Source organism: Suillus subaureus (genome assembly GCF_016647635.1).
Source record: "Suillus subaureus strain MN1 chromosome Unknown BJ212scaffold_10, whole genome shotgun sequence".
Lineage (NCBI taxonomy): Eukaryota > Fungi > Basidiomycota > Agaricomycetes > Boletales > Suillaceae > Suillus > Suillus subaureus.
In genome coordinates, this window is record NW_024538566.1 from 395852 (window position 1) to 417013 (window position 21162).

Below are 21162 nucleotides of genomic sequence, written 5' to 3' on the forward strand. Positions count from 1 at the left end.
ATTAAAATCAGGCCACTTTTAAACATTGAAAGAAAAAAAAACTCACTGGATGCAAGATCAACATGCAGTCCAGGCATTTATATAGTGATGCCCAGTGAGTCCAGATCCATTGCAAGAGCTCAAGTTCAGGTACATTTTCCTCTTTGCAAGCCTTGCGGAAAAACACTCAAGCTTGAGGGGACTTTCAGATCTGAGGATCTCAATCAGCAAAAGAATAGTCTAACAAATATAGCACGTACCTGCTTGATGAGGGCAAGAGCTTTGCCAAGTGAATCACCGGTATCAAATAAGGTGTTGCTGTTGTTGTCATTACTGATGTCCAAGGAAGAAAGCTGTTTATTTAATGTGTCAAGGTCAGTGTCATTGCCATTATCAAGTGCTTGTTGAATTTTCTTCATGAGAGCAGCTTGAGGTGTGGGGGCAACAGTGTCAACAAAGTGGCGTGCTGTGAGATTAAGTATATGTTCTTGGCACCTGATGTGGTGTGCATCAGGTGCCCACTGTGTACCCTCAGGATCGATTTCTTGTCCAACTGCTTTCATGGCGGTATCATTATTGGTGGCATTGTCAGAGGTCATCCATCCAACCTACAACACACTGATTAGATTCAGTGCAGCAAAGTAGTAGACTAAACTTTACCTTATTTCATAGTTCATATTTGTCAATGGTATCAACAATCAAGCGAGCTGTATTCTGACCACTATGATTGCCCTGTATGTGCGCAAAACTGAGTTGCTTGCAGCATAACTCCCATTGCTGGGGTTTGTCATCCGGGCTCCAGATATAGTGGCCTGTGATGGAGAAGAAAGGGTCGCTGATGATTGATGTCCATGAATTGAAAGTCATCGAGACTTGACTGTCTACCTTTGCGAGATGCTCACAAATGACATTGACCACCTGCACTGCACGGACCTTAACAGTCTCCATAAGTTTCATGTGGTGTGGCATGTCACTTTCAGCAAGGGCAGGGTGGACATAATGAAGCAAGTTGTGGAAGGCTGGTTTGTCGATGAGCTGCAATGCCTTGTCCTTGGTCACAATCAGCTCCATGATATACTCCAGAAGCCCTGCCTTGGTAAACATGGGCACTTTCAGGGCAAGGCTGTCATTGAGGGTGGATTGTCTTGAACTATCTATGAATCAGTACAACACACTACAATATGGCAAATGTAACTCACAGGGATTGAACCTCACCAGTTGGAACTGCTCGAGGGTGCATGGTGATGTTTGTAGCTTTGCAGCATGACTTGTAAAGTTGAAAATGGGCTTTATTACTGATAGATATATAATATTAGTGATCATTCAAGAGAAAGAAGACATGAACATACCGACAAATGTGCATGTGTAGTGTAGAGATACCTCTGCAAGACGTGTACTTGCTTTCAAGTTCACCGGCATCCCTGCAAGGTTTGCAGACCCAATGTTTGTCATTGCAAGTGAAGATTGTTCAAATATCAGCAGTGTGCTCACTCTTTGATAAAGTGGCTCAGATGGTGGTGTCTTGAAGATCTTCAGGTTCGTCCTCAGGTGCTGGTACATTTTTGTCCTCAGCCTCATCTGATTGACCAGCACTGTGGTCAGTATCAATATCCATGTTAGCACCAGCTGCATGAGAGTCTTCATTGTCCAATAATGGAGTGGAGAGCTGTAACGCAACCTTCTTCCTAACTAGTTGCTCGGTTGCACTAGATAATGCGCACTTGCAGCTTGTCGAAGAACAAGTGTTATCGGAATCATGAAGGTGTGCAGAAGGTTTAGAGGTGCAAATGAAGCATCAAGTACCTGCAGTAAGTGGCACTGGTTTGCATCCAGTCTGCAGTAGCACAGAGAAGGCATCTGTGGGGGGCTGGGCAGAGGATGGAGTGGAAACAGGGATGGCATCATCAGGATCATTGTAAAAAATGATGTCTTTGGTGTCCTTTAGAGACCCATCTGGGTTGAGGGCACACTGTGCTTCAGGTTCAGACATTGTACTGGTAGTCAAAATATATCACTCACCTTGCTCCCTTTATATGTGAATACCCAATCTCCTACTAACTTGTAGTATGCATTGACAGATCCTAAAAAAATATATCAATGTATCATATCAATCAGTTTATTGCACTTGATTTGATGGAAAAGTCGTACCTCAAGCTTGATTGGACAGGTAGGCTTTATCAGACAGCAGGGTGTGCAGGATGCGAACCTCCGGACAGGATAAGTTGAAAAAAATCTTGAGAATGCCAAAGGTCAAAGTGACTATGGCAAATCTTGAGGATTGAGAAGTCAAAATGACCATAAGCGTGTGCTTGAGCCTTGAAGGTGTTGCAAGGAAGATTCAGTTCTGGGTTCAGAATGGTTCAGGAAGGTCCAAACCTATAGATGAACCACACAGGAGTTAGTGGACCACAAACCTTGTTCTGGTTCAGTCCATGTAAAATGCTGGACCATGGACCGAACCAAGGACAAACCTGACCAATGGCCAGGTTCGAACCACGGTTTGGGACTGGACCATGGCAGCACTATATGCATGTATATGACTACATTTTTTATCACTAAGTCTCATTCTGAAGTCTAATGTGATGCTGACGTGAGCCACACTCATGTGTCAGGATTTTCAAGACATTTCTTTGAACTCTTAACTAAACTTTGGCAATGTTTCATGGAGCTTACCAAGCTTAGCGAATTTTCAGGAAAACACTTTGAACACCACTAATCTTGATCAAAACAGCATATCTTGGAAATTTTGTCAGAACCAAGATACACATGTACTTCCACCAATCAGCAGCCTGCACTACTGAGGTCGTAAGCGTTCGTAAGTGTCCGTAACGCGCGTAAGTTAAGCGTTCATTTCGTCGTTTTGCAGATCGGCGCCTGAAGCTCCCTATTAGGTCAGTCTGTCCAGAACCCAAATATTGGGTTTTAAAAATGCCAAGTCGGATAGAGGCCGATGGTTACGTGGGATGACATGTGCATGACCACCGCCAAGGTGTGACATTTTTGTGTCGTGCTCAAACTGTGCAATACTAGAACCAGGCGTACATAGACAAGTGTGGAGGTATGTCGGTAGTGGTACTTGGGAATGTCATCTAACTTCTAACTTTTGTTATCGCCGGAAGCTTCAATATAACTCATTTTACCGAGGGACGTGCAAAGGCATTCCAATGAGCTACAGTGACTTCGTCGAGAATGAAATGGGCACCGACTTGGCTCGCAAACAGTTTTTTTTCTATGAGGTAGAGAACCTGCTCCGCAAGGGCATGCTGTGCAGTTCGTAAGTTTTGAATGAATATCGGGACACTAGCCTGAGAATTCTCGGGAGACGAGTCTTGCGAATTGCCGCACAAGATCTTCAGGAAGCATCATCCCGAGAACACGGCGCTGGCCTTCGCTGGAAAAGTCTAGGATCCATTATCCCGAGAACGCGGCGCTGGCCTTCTTTAGAAAAGTCTAGGATCCATGCTAACTTCAGATACACATCGAAAGCCTCAAAAAATGCCAAGTCCAGACGGAGATTTGGCCAAATTTTGGGCAAAGTCATTTATTCTAAAAGAATCTCTGGAGCGGATTAAAGCCTTTATCTGCCTGGGGTGCGATGCAAAACCTGGAAATCATCGTCCCAAGAGTAATAGCATAATGCCATTCTTCGTATGTTTCTTTGCCTTATCTCAAGCCCCGAGCTGACGCTTTGGGCCCACTAGTGCCAGCACAAACTCGCATAGACTATGACGTGTTCATACTAGCGATAGTTTACGAGAGGAAAGGAGACGAATTGAGGCAAAGCTGTCCTTATATTTGACATAGTCACTGATATCACAGTAAGTTCTAATCGCTTCCTTGTATCAGGAGGTTCGAGCGTTTGAGCTTTGCCGAAGGCCCTTCAAAAAATGTGTATGAGTAACGGGCCTGTGGCCAGATTTTGGACTTTGACCACTGACCACATAGGTGATGAGCTCCGATGGCACAAAGGACACGAGGTCCTCAGATGTGACAGTCCTCTCGGCAGCTATAGTGTGTTCAGCGGACCGCCAATTATGTCTGTAGCTGCCTTGCAAAATGTCAAGTCATTTCGGCTCTACCATCACTGGTACTGTCCAACTTAAGGTGAATCTCAGGTTCGCCTCTTGTAACCTCGTGACTTAATCTCCCCTAGTCGGACCAAAACAGAAGGAAAACAGCTGCTCCCTCTAATAATGACTAGACCAGTGTGGCGTCCTTCACATATGTCCAGATGCATCTTTGTAAAGGTACGTGAGCGGTGGCTATCTAGTATATAACGGACGAGAGTTGGGCAAACTAAAGTAGCATACTTTGTTCCCTCACTCCATCATGACATCCACGTCGCAGCTTTGTCAGTCAAATCTATTCGAGAAACGCTCCGAGCTCCTCAGCCGCGACGCCCGAGTGGTCCTCTCGTACGAGAGAGCCAGGGCTATTGGCTTAGCGCACGGTGCATATGAAGCATTTTTGTTCTTGGGACACATCTTGATCTCGTATTGCAGGCGTCACTCTTCATGACATTTTGGATTTAACACAAAAATTTTGGGACATGCACATCGATCCAATCGTGGTCCTAGACGGGGCTGCGTTCACGCTACTGACCATCCAGTACAATTTAGTCGTGGGAACGCTTGCACAATATGCCGCAACTACTAGACCTGATTTGATTTCCCTCGTCGAGGGCATTCTTCGATGGGATGTTATGTGAGCAAACTGTAACATTCATCTTGCAGAAGCACTACATGGACTCGTTTCAGTGGTCAATTCTGCCTTACCGAGCTGGGGAGAGGCCTAGACATCTTCCGAATGAAGACATCAGCAACACTTCTCCCAACGGGTGAATTCGATCTTCATACGCCGTCGCCCTCGGATGCCAAGTACGATATCAGTATATCCTTGAGAGCTGTTGATCATGATAGCCCTGGGCCAGGTTCATGCCGCCAACTGTTCCAGTGAAAGGTCTTCCATGTGTCGCCATTGTTTTCGCACAACTGTATGTGAACGGCGAATGCCGTGGACCCCGACCGTTTCTTGTCAATATAAACGACGGATATCGTATGTGCAACGGAGTGACTTCGAAGCGAGTACCTCTTTAAATTCATTTCATTTATTTTAAACTTATTGCTCTATAACTAGGTTACTACCACCCAGAGGTGGCTCAGCTCCCGTCAACCATGCACTCACAAGCTTCCATCATGTCCGCTTACCGCCTTCAGCCCTTCTCGGGGACCTCGACAAGTCCAACAGAATCCATCGTGACTTTATGTCCTCTATATGGCGTGTCGCGGTCGGGTCGCTAGCTATTGGCTCGATTGCAATACCTAGTCTCCAGATATCATCGTACATCGCCGGGCGTTACTTTCAGCGTCGCCATGTCACCAGCGCGCATGGAAATCCTGTGCCCATACTTTCATACCGGACGCAACAGCTCCCTTTACTACATGCCATTGCTCAGGCGTTCGTTCTGAGAGCGCTTTATAAATGGGCTATCGAACAGTTCATGGATAAAAATCTTGACGTTCGTGTGCGACATGGCGTCGCGGCTTGCTGTAAAGCAGTCATGGTTCAACACGCACAACTTGCAAATTGTGCCCTGTCTGAAAGAATGGGAGCTCAAGGCCTCTTCGAATATAATCGGCTGTCGAACTTATATGTACGAACGCATTCTCTTGGTCAGCCATGTTAGAACAAGAATTAACCTGTTTCGCAGAGCGAGATTAGGGGGGTTAGCATCGCTGAAGGTGACATTTTAGGTAGGCGACTTTTAGCCTTCTCCGGTGATGTGGCACTGACTAAAAATGCCAGCCCTTTCTATGCGTCAGTGCAGCACATTGATGTCTGGCAAGCTAAATACTCACAGATGAATCATAGGACTCGTGGCAGATAGCTTGGCGCAAACGTACACGTTACCTCTCTCGACACACCCAGACGGCCCCCTTGCGTTGCACGAAATCTCGTTATTCGATGAGGCGACCGAGACAGTTTCCTCCTCATCCGACTTCACACACGCGTTCATGCAATATGTGCAACCGCACTGTCAGCTGATGGTCGAATCCATGGGACATCGCATGGCCTATGACGCCGCTGTCGACCAAGGGGTCTCCCAGTATCTCGTTGATCTGTATCTCATCAACGCGATCAAGACAGACGCCGCGTGGTATGTAGAGCGTGGTATATTTACGCGGCAGGCCATTATGCGTATGGAGGATACTGCTTTGTCGGCAGCTTTGCCTCGCCTAGACGAGTTGCTCGCTGCGATGGAGGTCGAGCCATACGTCACGGCACCCATCATATCGGATGAGTGCTGGGAGAAATTTAGCAGGACGCTGCCTGTCTACAGCTCCCCTCAGGCTGAGGCGCCAGCGCAGCCGACTTTGGTTTTGGAGAGAGCTCGACTTTGAAGCTCTGGGTCGCTATAGCCTTGCATAAAAATATGATGGATCCTTTGCTCATAACTTTAGTGGTTTGTCGAGTTGCTCGTAATTAGCTAGTGATTTGTTTTTCTCCCCATGGACTTTTGATGTCTGGAAAACACCCATGCCAAGTCTCGCGTGATACTATCCAGGGCCTGAACAAATAGATACTTGTCCCATTAATATATTGGTTGGAGTGATTGCTAAAGTTTCCAGGTATCGTGTCGCACAACACCCGTTCATATACACAATTCTAGAGCTTCGAGTTCCCTGAGGAAATATCGTATTTCCTGTTCAGAAAGTCGGTCACAACTCGCGCTGTATGAACAGTTAGATGATAATTAACCAGTCTTTTATGTCAACATACCAAGCTCTTCTGGAGTACTCCTGAGGAATCTAAGGCACAATTACATTAGTTGTAGAAACAATTGAAGGCGAGATACCGACGAGATGGCCAGATGACTTGAAGACGATGTTGGATGAATTTGCAGGTCTGCGCCAAGCACGCTGCTTCCTCAATTCCGCTAACATTGATCTGTCGGATAACACCTATCAGTTAGTGAGCTTCATTCCGCCACCCTGACCTACACATCCTCGCTTGGTTTTCCGGGAAGAATCCACAGTAGCTCAATCTTTTCGTCAAGTTTTTCCATCAATTCCCAGGTTTCACGGCTAGCTCGCGGATTCGCAAGGACAAGAGCCTCGTGAATGGGAGGCGTTTTCAATCTGACGCATCCGCTTTCATCCTCGTACAGTCCGAAATTGACATAGAGCCGAAGGACGTCAGGATGCCAAGCAGAGAACATAGGTGAAGCTTTAAAAGCACGTAGGGCGTCCTCCCTACAATCATAGTCAGTAGTATTCCGACGCGAGAGCATTATCAAAATTCACTCACCGTGATGGCCATTGATCGCGCCTCATCAAAGTAGCCCCAACCAAGTATTGTGTGTGTTCCCACGTAAATTCTTGGTAAGTATCAATCATCGCATCGAGGAGGATCATAGAGGAGAACAAGGCAGGGAAATGCAACGCGGCTAACGTCCTGTGCAATATCATGAGATTCGACAGGTTTCTGAACCGCGAATGACATACACCGAGCAACCTCCAAACGAGTGTCCTGCCACGACCAAGGTCCGGGAGGAGAAGCCACTCTTTTGACGTGATTCACCAATGGATGCAGGAATTCGATGAAGTTGGATAGGGAGAGACGATGTTTCTACCTCTTCCGGCATATAGTTGATGAGAAAGTTTGCAATGTCTCTCGCATTGTCAGTCCAATCAACTGTTGTCGATTAACTCCAAGCAGAATGTCTAAGAAATGATCTCTCACAGCTACCACTAAGATTTTGTTTGTTTAGCAGAGCAGAGTTCCCGTGTTGCACGGACTCCCATGACCATATCTCATCTATGATGCCACAGGCAGCTAATAGATAGTATAAATGAGTCTCCCATATCTAATACACGATTAGATTCCTAGCATGCATCGGGCATTACGAGACTCACCTCCTTTGGAAAACCCGTTGCGTGTACAAGGAACAAGGTGATCCCCTTCGTTCTGACTTTGACTTCCCGATCCTTTTTCACATATCGGTTAACACAATTCCATAGCAACCTTTCGTCTGTGACCCCGGAGTAGCCGTCCTCCCCTTGCCGAACTTGTTGTTCCATGAGTTCAAGTCCTAAATTCTTGATATCCCTCTCGGTTCTTTTTGAAGAGCGAGGAAGTGGCTCGGGGACTGGAATACTTGGGGTGACTCTGGGATTGGCTGCAGGTATGATATGCGTGCTGATGCTGTATGTACCGAGCAAGTCATCGGACCTGGGTTTGAAGGGTAGGGGCGGGATCTTGACGTGCCCTTCATGAGGCTTGAATGACACCCATGGGCGCGGTTTCACGCTCGTCCGGAGTGTTGTCGGTGTGTAAGGATATGAGGATGTCATGACTGACAGTGGACAACTGCTGCCTGGAAGTCTCTATTCTGTCAAGTTGTTGTTTTCGGTTCTGGATGAGAGTATCGGATTAACTATCTTGGAGAATCAGATGCCATCGTGGCCCATACCCGGTAGACTAGCCACCTCCGACAGACTTGGAATAGTAGAAGGAAGATAACGTTCCATTTTTACGGTGTCGGCATGCAGGCTCTTAAAAGAGTCAATGATGCATGATGCATTGATATCTGACACCATGATGATCGCCGCACAGGAAGCCGTAAGTGGGCGCCATGATTCAGAAATGTGAGTACATGATCATTTCAATTCCCCAAGTTAACCCGGAACTCACTCTGGAAACTAAAGGAATAATATTTTCCAAATCCCATCTATTATGATTAGGTCTAAATCATGGCCTGTCGTTATATACTATCACATTCTCATGACTAGCCTTATGTTTAGTCCGAGGGTAAGAAGTACATGGAAAGAGCAGCATAGAAGGGTGGCTTCACTACTAGTACTGCATGTCATGTTTTTGGCAGAGACACTGTAGAGTCGAATGAGGCTCTTGTTAAGTCGGACCACATCTTCGGCAAACACCAAAAAGTACTGAAGTCAGAGTATACGGTCCCAGCTCCCTCACCCGGTCCAGTTCTTTGCTGATATCATTGTGTGGCTCTCAGCACCAAGTCCCTCCGAAATTCACTTGTCTTTTCTGTACACCCGGTTCTGCTAAGCTGTTTGGAAACTCGGACATGGATTCATTATTGATTTTTCTTAGTGAGACACCACAAAGTACGTCGATTGCATATTCACTCCTGCTACATTTATTCGTATACTACCATATATATTTCGGAACGATCACTTTCGTTCATCCCCAAACATTTCAATCACCGATGCCATCTCCCTGTCGCCCTCCAGAACCCATGATCAGCACCATGTTAGAATCAGGTGTCGAAGCAGATCCTGCAGCCCATAGTGTCATAATCATGCATTAAATAATTACAACTGTAAAGAAAGTGTAATGCATGAACCATTACTGCTTCTCACCCTCCCTTTTTGGAAACCTTGGTGAATCCCTCATGCATCAGTAATGCATTAGCACTATTACCATACTCAGCCCACACCAGGTATCTAATCCACCTCCTTAAAAGTGGGTAGGTACTTCTTTACCTTCTGTACCTTTCCTTCCCTTTTGGGCTGTTTAAATGTAGATAGTACCAGGCCTTTCTAGGTGGCTCCCAGTACTACATACCCATACCCCATTTCATTCCTGACTTTCCCCACACCATCATCAAAGAATCTATGGAAGTCTCGACAATGGCTTTTCCCAAGTGTCCAAAATTTCACTAAGTCTCAACAACAGCATTTCCTGAGCATCAAAAATTTCATGGAGTCTTGACTTGTAGTCAGAAAGTCATAGTGTACTCAGCTTAAGGTGGCAAAATAGTTTCACAAAAAAATTGCTATAGATTGACACTATCTACTACAATGGTTCAAAATGTAAAAGTTATATAGTGCTATATACAGTAAGAAAAACCACACTCGAGTCACCAATATAGACTAGTAGGCCTATGCCAATTTAGATTTCCTGGATTGTGATATCAATGTCTTGGAATGCTAAAGAAAAAAAACACACTCACTTCCTAGATGTGTTACAAGTATTTTCAGCATTGTGCTTGTTGCCACATTTCGAGGCCTGAGTTGATGTATCATTTTCCCCGCCCACTTGGCCAGACTGTCAAGGAGTGTTGCCGATGACATTATCTAGTTCGTGACGATTGAAAGGGATGGCTCGATGTGTCCTACCAGTCCACCAAACACCAGGTTGTTCGTCCTTGATGTGGTGAGCAAGTTGAGGCACTGTGGGGGGAAGGGGCCCAGGTCCCAGTGCAGCAAACACTGACTGAGATGTCAAGGGAGTAGGAGGTCTGGTCATTGCAGAAGGTGGAGCAGGAGGCAAGTCTGTGGGAGTGGGAGGTCCAGTCATTTGGGATGCAGGAGGTGAGTCTGTGGGAGTGGGAGGTCCAGTCATTTGGGATGCAGGAGGCAAGATCTGAGTTGCTGGGGGAGTGGGAGGTGGAGATGCAGGAGGCAAGATCTGAGAAGCCGGGGGAGTGGGAGGTGGAGATGCAGGAGGTGAGATCTGAGAAGCCAGGGGAGTGGGAGGTCCAGTCATGTGGAATGCAGGAGGCGAGGTCTGAGATGCTGGGGGAGTAGGAGGTCCAGTCATTTGGAGTGCAGGAGGCTGGAACACCACAGCTGGTGCAGGACCAGCAGGCTCAATGCTCTGAGGCACAGGGAAACAATATGGTGGCACTGGGACTTCCCTACCTACTGGAGGTAGAGGTGGCAGATTTGAGTTGGATACCACCATGCCAAAGTCTGATTTGAGCAGAGACGCCTCAAGGAAAGAGGACAATGCAGCCTCATAGTCTGCAGGCTGCAGACTGTTGTAGTTGATAGCATTGTAATTGAACGGCTAGAGATACCAATCAACAATGAAATCATACAGATTAGTCAGCTGAACAAACCAATGTGTCATGAGCCCCAGAACCAATAGAAGCTTTGGGCAAGTTGAACTGATGGCAAATGCATCAATGATGTAATGCATTAACTTGACTTGGTGAGACTTACCTGAAGCATTTGTGATGCATTAGACTTGTTGTTTGGAATTGGAGTCAACCCATCAAGTGCCACCTCAAATCTAGCCTGTTTCTCATGCTCTCTATCACCACTATGATTCCAGTCCCCCTTGACATCTGAACCATCTGTTAAGGTTGCGTGCTCAAGGGGGTCAGATCACAAGGGCTTGACCTCAGCTCATATGCTGTGCCCCTTTCCTGAGTATGTGCCCTTAATTTCCGGGGGCTAGAACAGTTGTCTGGAGTTTCCGGGATTTGACTAGGGCAGACAATGGATGTCCAGATCTGAAATGTGAGATAAATCCGATGGACGTCCAGATGTTACTTGGGCAAGTGGATAAGACTAATCCAGACAAAGTCCAGACTAGAAACTAACAGAGGATAGACTACCTTAAGGTAGAGTCAGAAATGTAGTCTAGGATGCAATCCTAAGACTCGGAATATGACAAGAGACTTGTCTTGAGTCCAGAGGACACAGGAATGAGCAGGAACTAAGATGATATTTGAACTGGAGTATTTCCGAGAGTTACAGGAGGTTTATATACTGTAGGTATCATATAGGAATCAATCAGCAAACATAAATGCTATGTACGAAGCATATGCAAAGTCTATTAGTAAGTAGGATGGATCACAAATAATGAATACCGGAAATGAAATGTATGTAACAGATCAATAATCAGAAGGAAAACATGGTTAACTGGAGTCTGGAGACAGGGGAAGTCTAAATGGGTTTGGGCGCTGATATAGGGTTTGGATTCCAGAAGGAAGATAAAGATAGATCAGATCATTTGAGATCCAGATCTCGGATCTGGATATCCGGAGAAGCGGATTTAGAGTTGAGAGTCTGGAATGGCATATGACACCATTGCTTGAGTCCTCACTGGACTCATCAACATTCTCTTCTGCCTTGCTGTCATGCCCACTGCGGATAACTGGAAGAGACTCCTCATACTCTGAACAATTTTGTAAGTAAGATGTGACTATTTTCTGTGATGAATGCTTACTGATTGTGCTCTCTACAAAACTTGCAAACCCCTTAAGTACATTGCTGTACTTGATGTATGAGTCTGCGAACTGTCCCCCAGCTGCGCCTTCACCAAGGTGATAGCTGTTAAATTTGTTTAGTTACTTATTTATTTTAGATATCAGTACAAACTCGAAGAAATGCATGGTACCCCCAGATTCTGGATCATGACCACCCATCAGGACTGAGAATTTCCAACCTCCCGTCATGCAAGTAAGGTGTTGAAAAATTTGGTCCAATATCATTGGAAGCTCATGGATAGCCCTGCACACCAGTCAACATTGCAGCAAGCTTTATGAACAAAGTACATATGTACTTCACTTTTGTGTCTTCATCAACATCCTGGCTTTCCTTGGCTTTGGTAGCCCTGCACACTTTCTTAAATTTTTTACTCAACTTTCAGTACCTCTTCTGAACCTTCTCTTTCACAGTGGCCAACTCTGCCTCATATTTCTCTGTGGTCATCTCATGGCACACACACAACTTGGAACCATGAGAGGTAATACCCCCACTTGCAATTACCTCATCGGCTGACTCCTTGATGTGGTCTGTGTAGTACAACTGCAAGTACACCTCCAGCTCCTTTGGTGCATGTGGTGTAGAGACTCACACCTCTGTATGCCTGTAGAGCCCTATATTGCGATGTATCTGCATACAATTCACAGCATGAACTCACAGCATCATTCCCTATATCATTCCTTCACTCAGCCTATACATGTGTGATCTTCCTGTGCATCGCATGACACATGCGCTACTCTCCTGTGACGCATTCCTGCGCGCATCCCACATGCTTTCCTGCACTTCATTGCCCATCATCCAGGAGCATCCATCCATTGTCCAGCAAGTCCTACTGGTACATTTTTGCATTTACTCTTATCATGACACCATATTCCATCATGGACCCTTACTTACATATACCTTCTTTGTTCCCGCACCTTACTTGCATCAGCTCCGCATCGTGGGAACACGCTTAGTCACCTTTTGCATGACAGCATTCGCATTTTTAAGGAGTTAGAGAGCTACCACTTAGTTGGGAGTTAGTATCCCTTAGCATCCCTCAGCATAGTGCATGCTTTTTTTGAGCCATAGTCAGTAGCAGTTTGACAATCACACTCTATCATCATTGCATTTGTCATTCTCGCACCCATCAGTACCAGTCATCATCTTCCCCTAGTCCCCAGTCACATTCCTAGCCCTTTGCACACTTTCACCTATTAGCACACGACTTTCCCATGCTTCATGCATCCTACCACTCTCTGTGTGTGCCTTCACCTCCACGCGCGTGACTTTCCCACGCTTTGTGCGACCTGTGGATGTGTTGCACTCACTTCCCCTTGGGTTGAATGCACTTGCCCTTGCAAAGTATAGCAGCCATAGGCAGAGCTGAGACAACCACACATATATGCTGACTTGGCATCCCTTGTAGTGCCATAGCTTAGTAGTTGATTCCTTCAACGCCCTAACAATTGCCAGTGTTGGGCCAGGGCAATAAGCCATGAATCTTCTTAAGTTCTGGCTGGTGGACGAGCGTGACAGAGACACCCTGGAGACACCCTAAAAGCTGCGAATCTTCTTAAGTTCTGGCTGGTGGATGAGCATGAAGCTAAGGACATGTATATTACATAGCAAGAAACACAGTAGTGTCTTACAGAGTCTGGTACAATAATTCCCCCTGTCTGCACCTGTCAGTGAGGTCAGACATCATGGACATCCCATAACACCATAGTTCCTCGATTGCAGAAATAATATTTCTGCACCACTTAGAAATTGCGCTGATGTCCTTGAAAAATCCTGAGATGCCTGTCTCTTCAAGTACACTTGCTTCCAGTCCCTGCAGACCAACCTGAACCTCTTCGAGACATGTCAGAACCTCCAGAAGCTTGACATTAGTAGTTTCCCAAGTCTTATCATTGCATATCAGCTGGTCACAGATTTCTTCACAGAATTGCTGTGCTGGTATATTAGTACAGTCCAATAGCGCAGCTTGGGCACAGTTGAGCTGCTTGCTTGCATTGTTGAATGGCCAATGGCCAGAAATCAGTTGAATATAGTTAGTCATTGTAAGGATACACTTACACATGCGATGGTCAAGCAATGGAGTGACCTTGTCACCGGCATGTTATAAATGAGTTGGTCCTTGATGCAGGTGTGCCAATGATGGCAGCACACTTTGCCTTTGGGCGAGTTAGGGATGTTGCTGTTGTTTTAAGAGAGGTGGGAGTGCACTGGGGAGACGTCCAAGTCATCCCATGATATTGAGCCTGTTTCTTTTGGCAGATAGCCGTCTTATTTCTAGAGACATCATTAGTGACTATAGTTGAATGCATTCAAGTTGTAATGAACACCCATGCTTCATAGTATTTTTTGTGATATTGGTGGGCTGCTCGTGCCCTCTCGGCATTGTTGTTGTATTTACATGGATGACCCTTCACTGGCATCAAGTAGCAGTAGCAAGAGATGTTGTGGTAATGTTGTTGGGAGATTAATAGTTGTAAGCAATCAGTGTGTTAATATTGATACCTTAAAGCTTTAAGTAACATACCTGCATCAGGCATTTTGTTGGGAGATTAATTGTTCATAGCTCACAACTGCATAACAAAATGACATCGTAGCTACTTCAACATGTGCACAGAGCAACTTGACAATATAACTTCAATATTAGACTGTCTGCCCATCCACCCTCAAGCCATTTCAACCTTTCAGCAGACAAAATAAGTCTCAAACATGCAATAAAGTCACTCCAAGTCTGCTTCAGCTTTTGCAGAGAGGACAACCATGTCAATGACACATGCATAGGTTCACCCTCAACACCATTATTCACAATGTAATGCATGTCTAAGAAAATGAGGTTATCATTTCAACAGTAAACAACAAGGACAGTTATACACTAGGTGACAGGTATACACTATGTGACATTTTCAGAGCACCATTTCAAAGCACCAACTCTTCAAAGCGCCAACTCTTCAAAGCGCCAACTCTTGCACTGTCCCATCATGCACCGCCTGAGCAAATGCCTCCTCTGCACTAGCATGAGAGGAGTATCTGCCAAAACAAGCCCCAGGGACACCAACTACATGGGCATGCATGTTGTGCCTGCAAACAAAATTTAATCAAGAAATCTAGATAAGCAGCAGGATACTAACCAGCCCTGAAAGACGCCAGTCTCATGCCCGACGGTAATGACATACCAGCATACAGAAGCTGATGTGCTCCCATGAGATGCAAAGATGGTGGTGGGAGGTGCAATGGCGGCAGTAGTTGGTGCAATGAAGGTAGTGGGAGGTGGAGGTGGTGCAATAATGATGGCAGGAGGTGATAATGCTGTGGTACTGTCACTAACATCTGACTCTGTGTCACTCTGAGTGTCATCTGGTGTATTTGATAAGGACCTGTTGAAGTTGATGGAGGGAGGACTTACCTATGGTGTCTGCACTGTCCCTAGCAAGGACAGTGGTAGCCAGGGTAGAGGTACATGTGTGAGTGCCATAGACATAACAAGTCTGTCTGTGAGCATGCAAAATATAACCGGGGCAATAGCTGGTTGCAATCACCTTTTCCAAATGTTCAGGTACCTCAACCCTAGCATCAGTATGGGCCTGCTGGAGGACTAAAAATGATAGGTGAGTCTTGACAAGCCAGTGTGATTGTGTAAACTCACCTTGCTGATCACACAGAAGTTCCACCGCAGTGATCAGTTCAGACAAACTGAAAGTCTGTTCCTTGACAAGTGTGGGAAAGACTTTCATTTTATGGAAGAGTGACTGGGTGACTGGGTGACTTGTGTATCAGACTCAATGGATAATAGGTAAAGGTTTCAATCAATCAATGGGTCTCTTATATCCCTCACAACCCTCACGATGTTAGTGAACTCCGCTGGGAACCACCTGCAGCATGTGTGATTGTATGGGAGGGTATTGGATGCTTCTTAGCAGCACATAAATAAGTTGGAGGATCCCAAAGTACATCCCAAGTTTCCTTCACTTTCAAGTATAGTACTACACATTGGACTACACAATGGTGAGCTCAAGTGGAGGCATAATGAATGAATAAGGTATGTATTTACTAGTACTAACTACATAATCTGCAACTAACCACAAACTCATAGCTCATGAAACGACCGTAGTCCAAGCCAGGATGCTTCCTTGGACATGGCAGGAAATCAATAGTCGTGGTTGAGGCCAAGGTTGTGGTTGTGCTCAAGGTCAACATGGCACTGGACTTGGCCATGGCAGTGATTGTGGTTGTGGATGCAAAAGACCATGTTTCAACAAATATGTTGTTGTTCCTTCATCAAGTGTAACTACTCAAGAGAGGGTCAAGTTTGCATCGCAACCATATGGCAGTCTAGCAGCATCATGCCAGGATGTTTTCAGGCCTCCAGAGGCATTGTGTTTGGCGGATCCCTTCAATGCAGCACCTGCAAACATCGATAACTTCTCCTATGACAAGCACAGTGAATATTATGTGCCAATGGATCAAGAACCTTCACTCAATGAGGAAGTCGGATCTCCAAATAAGCACAAGTGAACAGCTGGAGTACACTTGTAGTTTTCACTCGCTTGTCACTTATTTACCTAGCCTAGGATCAACCTCTCCTGACTTGGATAGAACACTGGGAGACATTCCTTGTCGAGATGCTTCATCACAATGGAAGGGGTGACAGTATCTCATCTTCTGTCTGCGGTGCCTGTGGTATCAATCCCAGCATATACCACTGTAAGGATTGTTTCACACCCATGTTGTCATGCCAAACATGCATTGTTCAAGCTCATGCTCATTTGCCAGTGCATCGTATTGAGGTAGGTCTTGCACTCAATGTTTTGTGTGTGGCTGATGGGAATTTCCTTAGAAGTGGAATGGTGAATCCTTTCAAACTTTGACACTTAGAGATCTTGGGCTTCATGTGCAACTTGGCCACAAGGTTGGTGAATCCTGCCTCCTTCCAAATCAAGCTTTCAATGATGATTTTGTCCTCATCAACATGCTAGGCATCCACCCTATGGCCGTGGATTTCTGTGGGTGCTGTAAAGCACAATCTCACACCCAGCAGCTGTTACGTGTTGGGTGGTTCCCTGCAATGACAACAGATCCAAGAACTGCCACAACACTTTGCATTCTTCGGCAGTTCCACATTCTCTCCTTTGAATCCAAAGTTTCTGCTTATGAATTTTACCATTCCTTAGTTCATCTCACTGATAACACTGGCCTTTTGAAGCAGAAGGACCACTATGAAGCATTCATGTGCATGGCATGTGAATATCAGCATATAAAAATGCTGAAACAAGCAGGCCATGGACATGATCCCTCTGGCATCTTAGCTACATTGCAGGGCAAATGCACAGTTCTATGCCCGGCATGCCCTCAGCCAGGTAAGAACCTTCCTGATGGCTGGGAACTTGCTCCAAAAGGAACAAGGTGAAGGCTTAATTGAGTGATATCGACAGCTTCTGATGTTTCTCAAGATGGTTATACACTTGCTTTCTCGCGATCAATGCCAATTTTCATCTGAAGAGGCGCATAGTTTCAAAGGATACTGTGGATCCTAGCCTATTGCACGGGTGGGGATACTTCATTGATGAGACTACATACAAGACACATCTTACCAATCATGGCATGGAGGTTTAAGAGGTGGGTAATTTTTTCTGTCATGTTTGAAGTTTTCATTGATAGGTTCAACAGAAAAGTACATGTGCTAGTAACAATGCAGTGAACATGGCCAAGACGAAGTCATCCCAGGGGCTTGCAGCTACAGGACTTGGCACAATTGATTGTGTATGCCACAACATGAAGCTTCCAAATGGGGTCAGGGATTTGCAGAAAGGTGAAAGGTATGCTCTGGTTGAGTGAATGTGGATCAACTCATCACTGACTCACCAACACCAGATATATCAACATGGATTTTTTGTTCTTTTCAGTTTTATGTCACCACTCTCTCAAAGTCCTTAATGTGTCATATGATATCATGTGTCAATGGCACAAAAATCTGTGGGCCAGGATGGCTACTTTTCCCAAAGACTATCAGATTGATTACATAATCAAAACTGCTCGCTTCTTTGTGCCTAAATTTCACCTACCTGCACACATTGCAAAATGCCAGATGGCATTCTCTTTCAACTGATCTCATTAGGTCAGGTGCACTGATGGCGAGGCTCTGGAGTGCGGCTGGTCAAACATAAACCCAGTGGCATCCAGCACAAAGGAGATAGGGCCTGAGCTGTCAGCATGACATGTTGGATGATCACTTTGGCGACTGGAACTGGAAAAAGGTGGTGGACTTAGGTAAGTCATACTTATTCCCTGAAGCAGCAGTTCTAAGTGTGCACTTTTAGGAGCAAGTTTATTACACAAGATGAAAGAAGCCACACTCGAGAAGGCCACTTTCCATGTCACATTCGAGGAACTCAATGGTGCCCTTACCAAGGAAAATTGTATAGCCTGGAAGGCCAAGGTTGAGATGCGGGAGGATAACCCTAATGATGTGCATGTACTGAATCCATTTGAAGCAAAATCAGTTGGTACGTGTTTGTGTATTGACACCAGGGTAAAGGAATTAATTTGTCATAGCAATCATGCAGGCTGGGGCACACCTGAAGCTCACACAGCTGGAGGCATGGGACCTGGAAAGGGGGGTGGATTTGTCACTGCACCCTGAGGTTTCACCTAGTGTCTTTGTGGGATTGGGTCTCAACTTAGAAGAGGAACAGTAAGTTCCATTTTTTTCAGCTCTAGATTCAAAAACTGACCATGACACACAGGCAACATGTGCTTTGGTTCATGAAGAGTCTCGGTAACCACATCACTGATACTCAGAAAGGCAACCTGCAGTGCCAGAGGAACACTTTTCATTGCAAGGTTGAGTCATGGAGGACAACACAGGCACTTTACATGCCTGTCATTCAGGGTATCCTCTCAACTTCTACTTCAATGCCACCCTCTCTTCTAGGCATCCAGAACATGGAGGATGTGAAGCTGTTGCTGCCTTCTGCCATCAGTAATTGTCCATGCCACAACTGACTGCGACACTACAAGTAGGAACTGCGGCTCACTCAGGCACATGACATGCTTGAAAAACTTCATCAATGCCTGCGGATATGTTCATCCCTCTTGATGTACAAGAAAGATTGGGTGCATGGGCAGGGCAGAAACACAAGGGCTCAGAGTGCATTTGAGTGGGTGAGTGCAAGATAAGCAGCATGTTCTGCACGCTACCATGCTTCATGGGGTGCATTGAATGCCCTGGCCCAAGAGCTTGGAAAAGTGGGATGGCAAGAAGGACTTCAGCCACTGGAGGATGATGATATTCAACCGCTTATTGATCCATATTCCATGCCAGGGCAGGGGAGATGAAAGTTGACTTGGATTTGGAGGATGAGTAGGGTGGATAGTGGTGGAGACGGCACAGACAAGGATGGTGAGTCATGATGCTCATTGTTGCAGGCTAAGCTAACATTAATATAGGTGTGAGGGTGGAATGGTGCAAAGCGCGAGCTTGTGTGATGCACTGGGCAGAGGAGGTCAAACTGCTCCAGGAAGAAATGCATCGCTGTCCTTCAATTTTTTCGGTGGCAGGCCACCTGGTGGGATGAGCAGGGGCATTAGTGTGTGGAGGAGGATGCAGGCTGCCTTGAGGGTATATGAGCTTATGCTGCCAAGCAGACAAGCATTCATCAAGCATTTGCTGATCATTTTCAGTTGTTATGGTCTTCTTTCCTTGCTCCCAATACCATAGCCTTGTCAAACATGGCTCCCTCTGGTGCTGACCTCCCTGATCTCACAGCCCTGCCACTACCCAATATCTAGTTACTTGTTTGCTTGTGTACACTATTGCCAGCCAATATATACCTGTTTTTCATCCTGAAGTACACATGCATGAATGTAATGCTTCATGGTACCTTAGCTTAGATCTAAGATCTGATTTGAGATCTTATTCCATGCTTCTGGTCAGGGATACACTTCTGGTCAGCCTTGGTCAGCCTTCACAGCAAAGGTACCTGGCTTTTGAATGCTGGGGATAGGCTCAGAGGGTGACTGGGTGGTGAGTGTCTTAGGGGGTGGCTGTCTTACAACTGTAATGTATTAATGCATGATTCAGGGTTACAATTATAACTGTTCATGCATTACATATTGATTATAGTTGTAAGCTTTAATGCATGATCACCCCAGGGTGTTGTGGATCCTGGCCAATGCCACCAGGTGACAGTGTATTTGGCAACAGCTTCAATGCCTCACAGGACGACTAGCAAACATCTTCTTGGTGTATGCAACCAGTCATCCCCTGCATGGGTTTGCAGCCAGGCACACCTGTCCAGGGTCTCCAGCCAGAATTGTAAATCTGGGCCACAATCTCCCTGAAGCCATATCAGGCTGAAAAGGGCTGACACTGGCTCCAGTGGCTGGACGAGAAAAACCAGTGAGTCTTTTAATCTCTGGGTTGCAAAGCTTGGCTCTGTCTCTGCAAATCTAAGAGCACATCCAGGAGGGCTGTGCTTTTTGGAATCTCCTTCACCATCAAGTGGAAAGAAGTGTTAGCAAGTAGGGAGTGGGCAATCGATATGTCATGTGCATGAGTGAGGCTGCAGTTTGAGGAGTCGGAAATGTAGTCCCGAATGGACAAGTGATAAATATTTACTGGGAGACTGGTGTCAGTAGGAATATCCTTGACTGACCATAGCTACAGTGCTAGTATTATCTTGACATCCTGAGAATGTGGGTTATGGGAAGATCAGGTTCATGAAGAGCCTGTGCAAGGGAAAGGATAGGGTCAGTAAGCTCAGGTTTTGATGTGCATTCATCAAGGGCATCGATGACAAACACCAAAGGTGGATACCTGCATAATTTGAATCAAAGTTTCCAGAGAGGTTGGAGAAAGAGAACCTCCATCTGGTCACAGAGGCATGTCAGGGTCTAGCAGGGTGGGATTCTCATGGATAGCTCTGTTTATATCCTTCCAGAAATTATTGGCAAGCTAGTAGACAAGCATAGCAAAAAGGTATCCAGCTGTGCAACATTTCATGTTCTTGTGCAAGAAAAAAAGTTCTTCTGAGCCGCTTTTTGATATTTGTCTGCTCTGTCACTTTTAGCTTTCAGCTACTGTGAATGCAACAGCAGACTTTCTGATGCCACATCAGGAAATCAACACATTACTTAATGATGACTTAATGATGGCTGAGCA

The 21162-nt window shown here is 45.7% G+C and overlaps 8 protein-coding genes across 8 annotated transcripts; 2 read left to right on the forward strand and 6 right to left on the reverse strand.

Annotated features, from left to right (window-relative positions):
* Nucleotides 1–774: 774 nt before the first annotated feature.
* On the reverse strand, nt 775–1080 carry BJ212DRAFT_1204270 (uncharacterized protein; the record flags this gene model as incomplete). The annotated part of the gene is made up of 1 exon (XM_041329128.1): nt 775–1080. A coding segment is annotated over one exon (306 nt), but the record flags the coding sequence as incomplete, so codon positions are not given.
* A 406-nt stretch (nt 1081–1486) lies between these two features.
* BJ212DRAFT_1479210 (uncharacterized protein) lies at nt 1487–1969 on the reverse strand (the record flags this gene model as incomplete). The annotated part of the gene is made up of 2 exons (XM_041339834.1): nt 1487–1668; nt 1783–1969. 2 exons carry the CDS (start codon nt 1967–1969, stop codon nt 1487–1489), a joined length of 369 nt encoding a protein of 122 aa, XP_041194771.1.
* A 2339-nt stretch (nt 1970–4308) lies between these two features.
* On the forward strand, nt 4309–6560 carry BJ212DRAFT_1495401 (acyl-CoA dehydrogenase NM domain-like protein; the record flags this gene model as incomplete). The annotated part of the gene is made up of 7 exons (XM_041341527.1): nt 4309–4429; nt 4482–4683; nt 4737–4856; nt 4910–5038; nt 5116–5632; nt 5690–5732; nt 5851–6560. The coding sequence occupies 7 exons, from the start codon at nt 4309–4311 to the stop codon at nt 6378–6380; spliced, it is 1662 nt and encodes a 553-aa protein (XP_041194772.1). The 3' UTR covers nt 6381–6560.
* A 138-nt stretch (nt 6561–6698) lies between these two features.
* On the reverse strand, nt 6699–8333 carry BJ212DRAFT_1479212 (Alpha/beta hydrolase family-domain-containing protein; the record flags this gene model as incomplete). Its single annotated transcript, XM_041339835.1, has 8 exons — nt 6699–6710; nt 6760–6788; nt 6836–6927; nt 6981–7232; nt 7288–7434; nt 7485–7674; nt 7723–7846; nt 7896–8333. 8 exons carry the CDS (start codon nt 8331–8333, stop codon nt 6699–6701), a joined length of 1284 nt encoding a protein of 427 aa, XP_041194773.1.
* Nucleotides 8334–9207: 874 nt separating this feature from the next.
* On the reverse strand, nt 9208–12824 carry BJ212DRAFT_1495422 (uncharacterized protein; the record flags this gene model as incomplete). The annotated part of the gene is made up of 15 exons (XM_041341528.1): nt 9208–9287; nt 9372–9388; nt 9504–9521; nt 9577–9624; nt 9965–10059; nt 10084–10803; nt 10856–10903; nt 10959–11083; nt 11848–11919; nt 11971–12074; nt 12123–12254; nt 12307–12357; nt 12397–12551; nt 12601–12622; nt 12706–12824. 15 exons carry the CDS (start codon nt 12822–12824, stop codon nt 9208–9210), a joined length of 1806 nt encoding a protein of 601 aa, XP_041194774.1.
* Nucleotides 12825–13160: 336 nt separating this feature from the next.
* On the reverse strand, nt 13161–14049 carry BJ212DRAFT_1495423 (uncharacterized protein; the record flags this gene model as incomplete). Its single annotated transcript, XM_041341529.1, has 4 exons — nt 13161–13297; nt 13319–13449; nt 13640–13672; nt 13712–14049. The coding sequence occupies 4 exons, from the start codon at nt 14047–14049 to the stop codon at nt 13161–13163; spliced, it is 639 nt and encodes a 212-aa protein (XP_041194775.1).
* Nucleotides 14050–14953: 904 nt separating this feature from the next.
* On the reverse strand, nt 14954–15736 carry BJ212DRAFT_1479214 (uncharacterized protein; the record flags this gene model as incomplete). Its single annotated transcript, XM_041339836.1, has 5 exons — nt 14954–15083; nt 15134–15359; nt 15409–15490; nt 15542–15597; nt 15649–15736. 5 exons carry the CDS (start codon nt 15734–15736, stop codon nt 14954–14956), a joined length of 582 nt encoding a protein of 193 aa, XP_041194776.1.
* An 888-nt stretch (nt 15737–16624) lies between these two features.
* Nucleotides 16625–19589, forward strand: BJ212DRAFT_1446228 (uncharacterized protein; the record flags this gene model as incomplete). Its single annotated transcript, XM_041338213.1, is given in 14 exon segments — nt 16625–16789; nt 16840–17405; nt 17453–17609; nt 17661–17818; nt 17874–18045; nt 18118–18171; nt 18212–18269; nt 18320–18505; nt 18555–18693; nt 18746–18953; nt 19023–19163; nt 19341–19401; nt 19449–19504; nt 19524–19589. The coding sequence occupies 14 exon segments, from the start codon at nt 16625–16627 to the stop codon at nt 19587–19589; spliced, it is 2187 nt and encodes a 728-aa protein (XP_041194777.1).
* Between the last annotated feature and the right edge of the window lie 1573 nt (nt 19590–21162).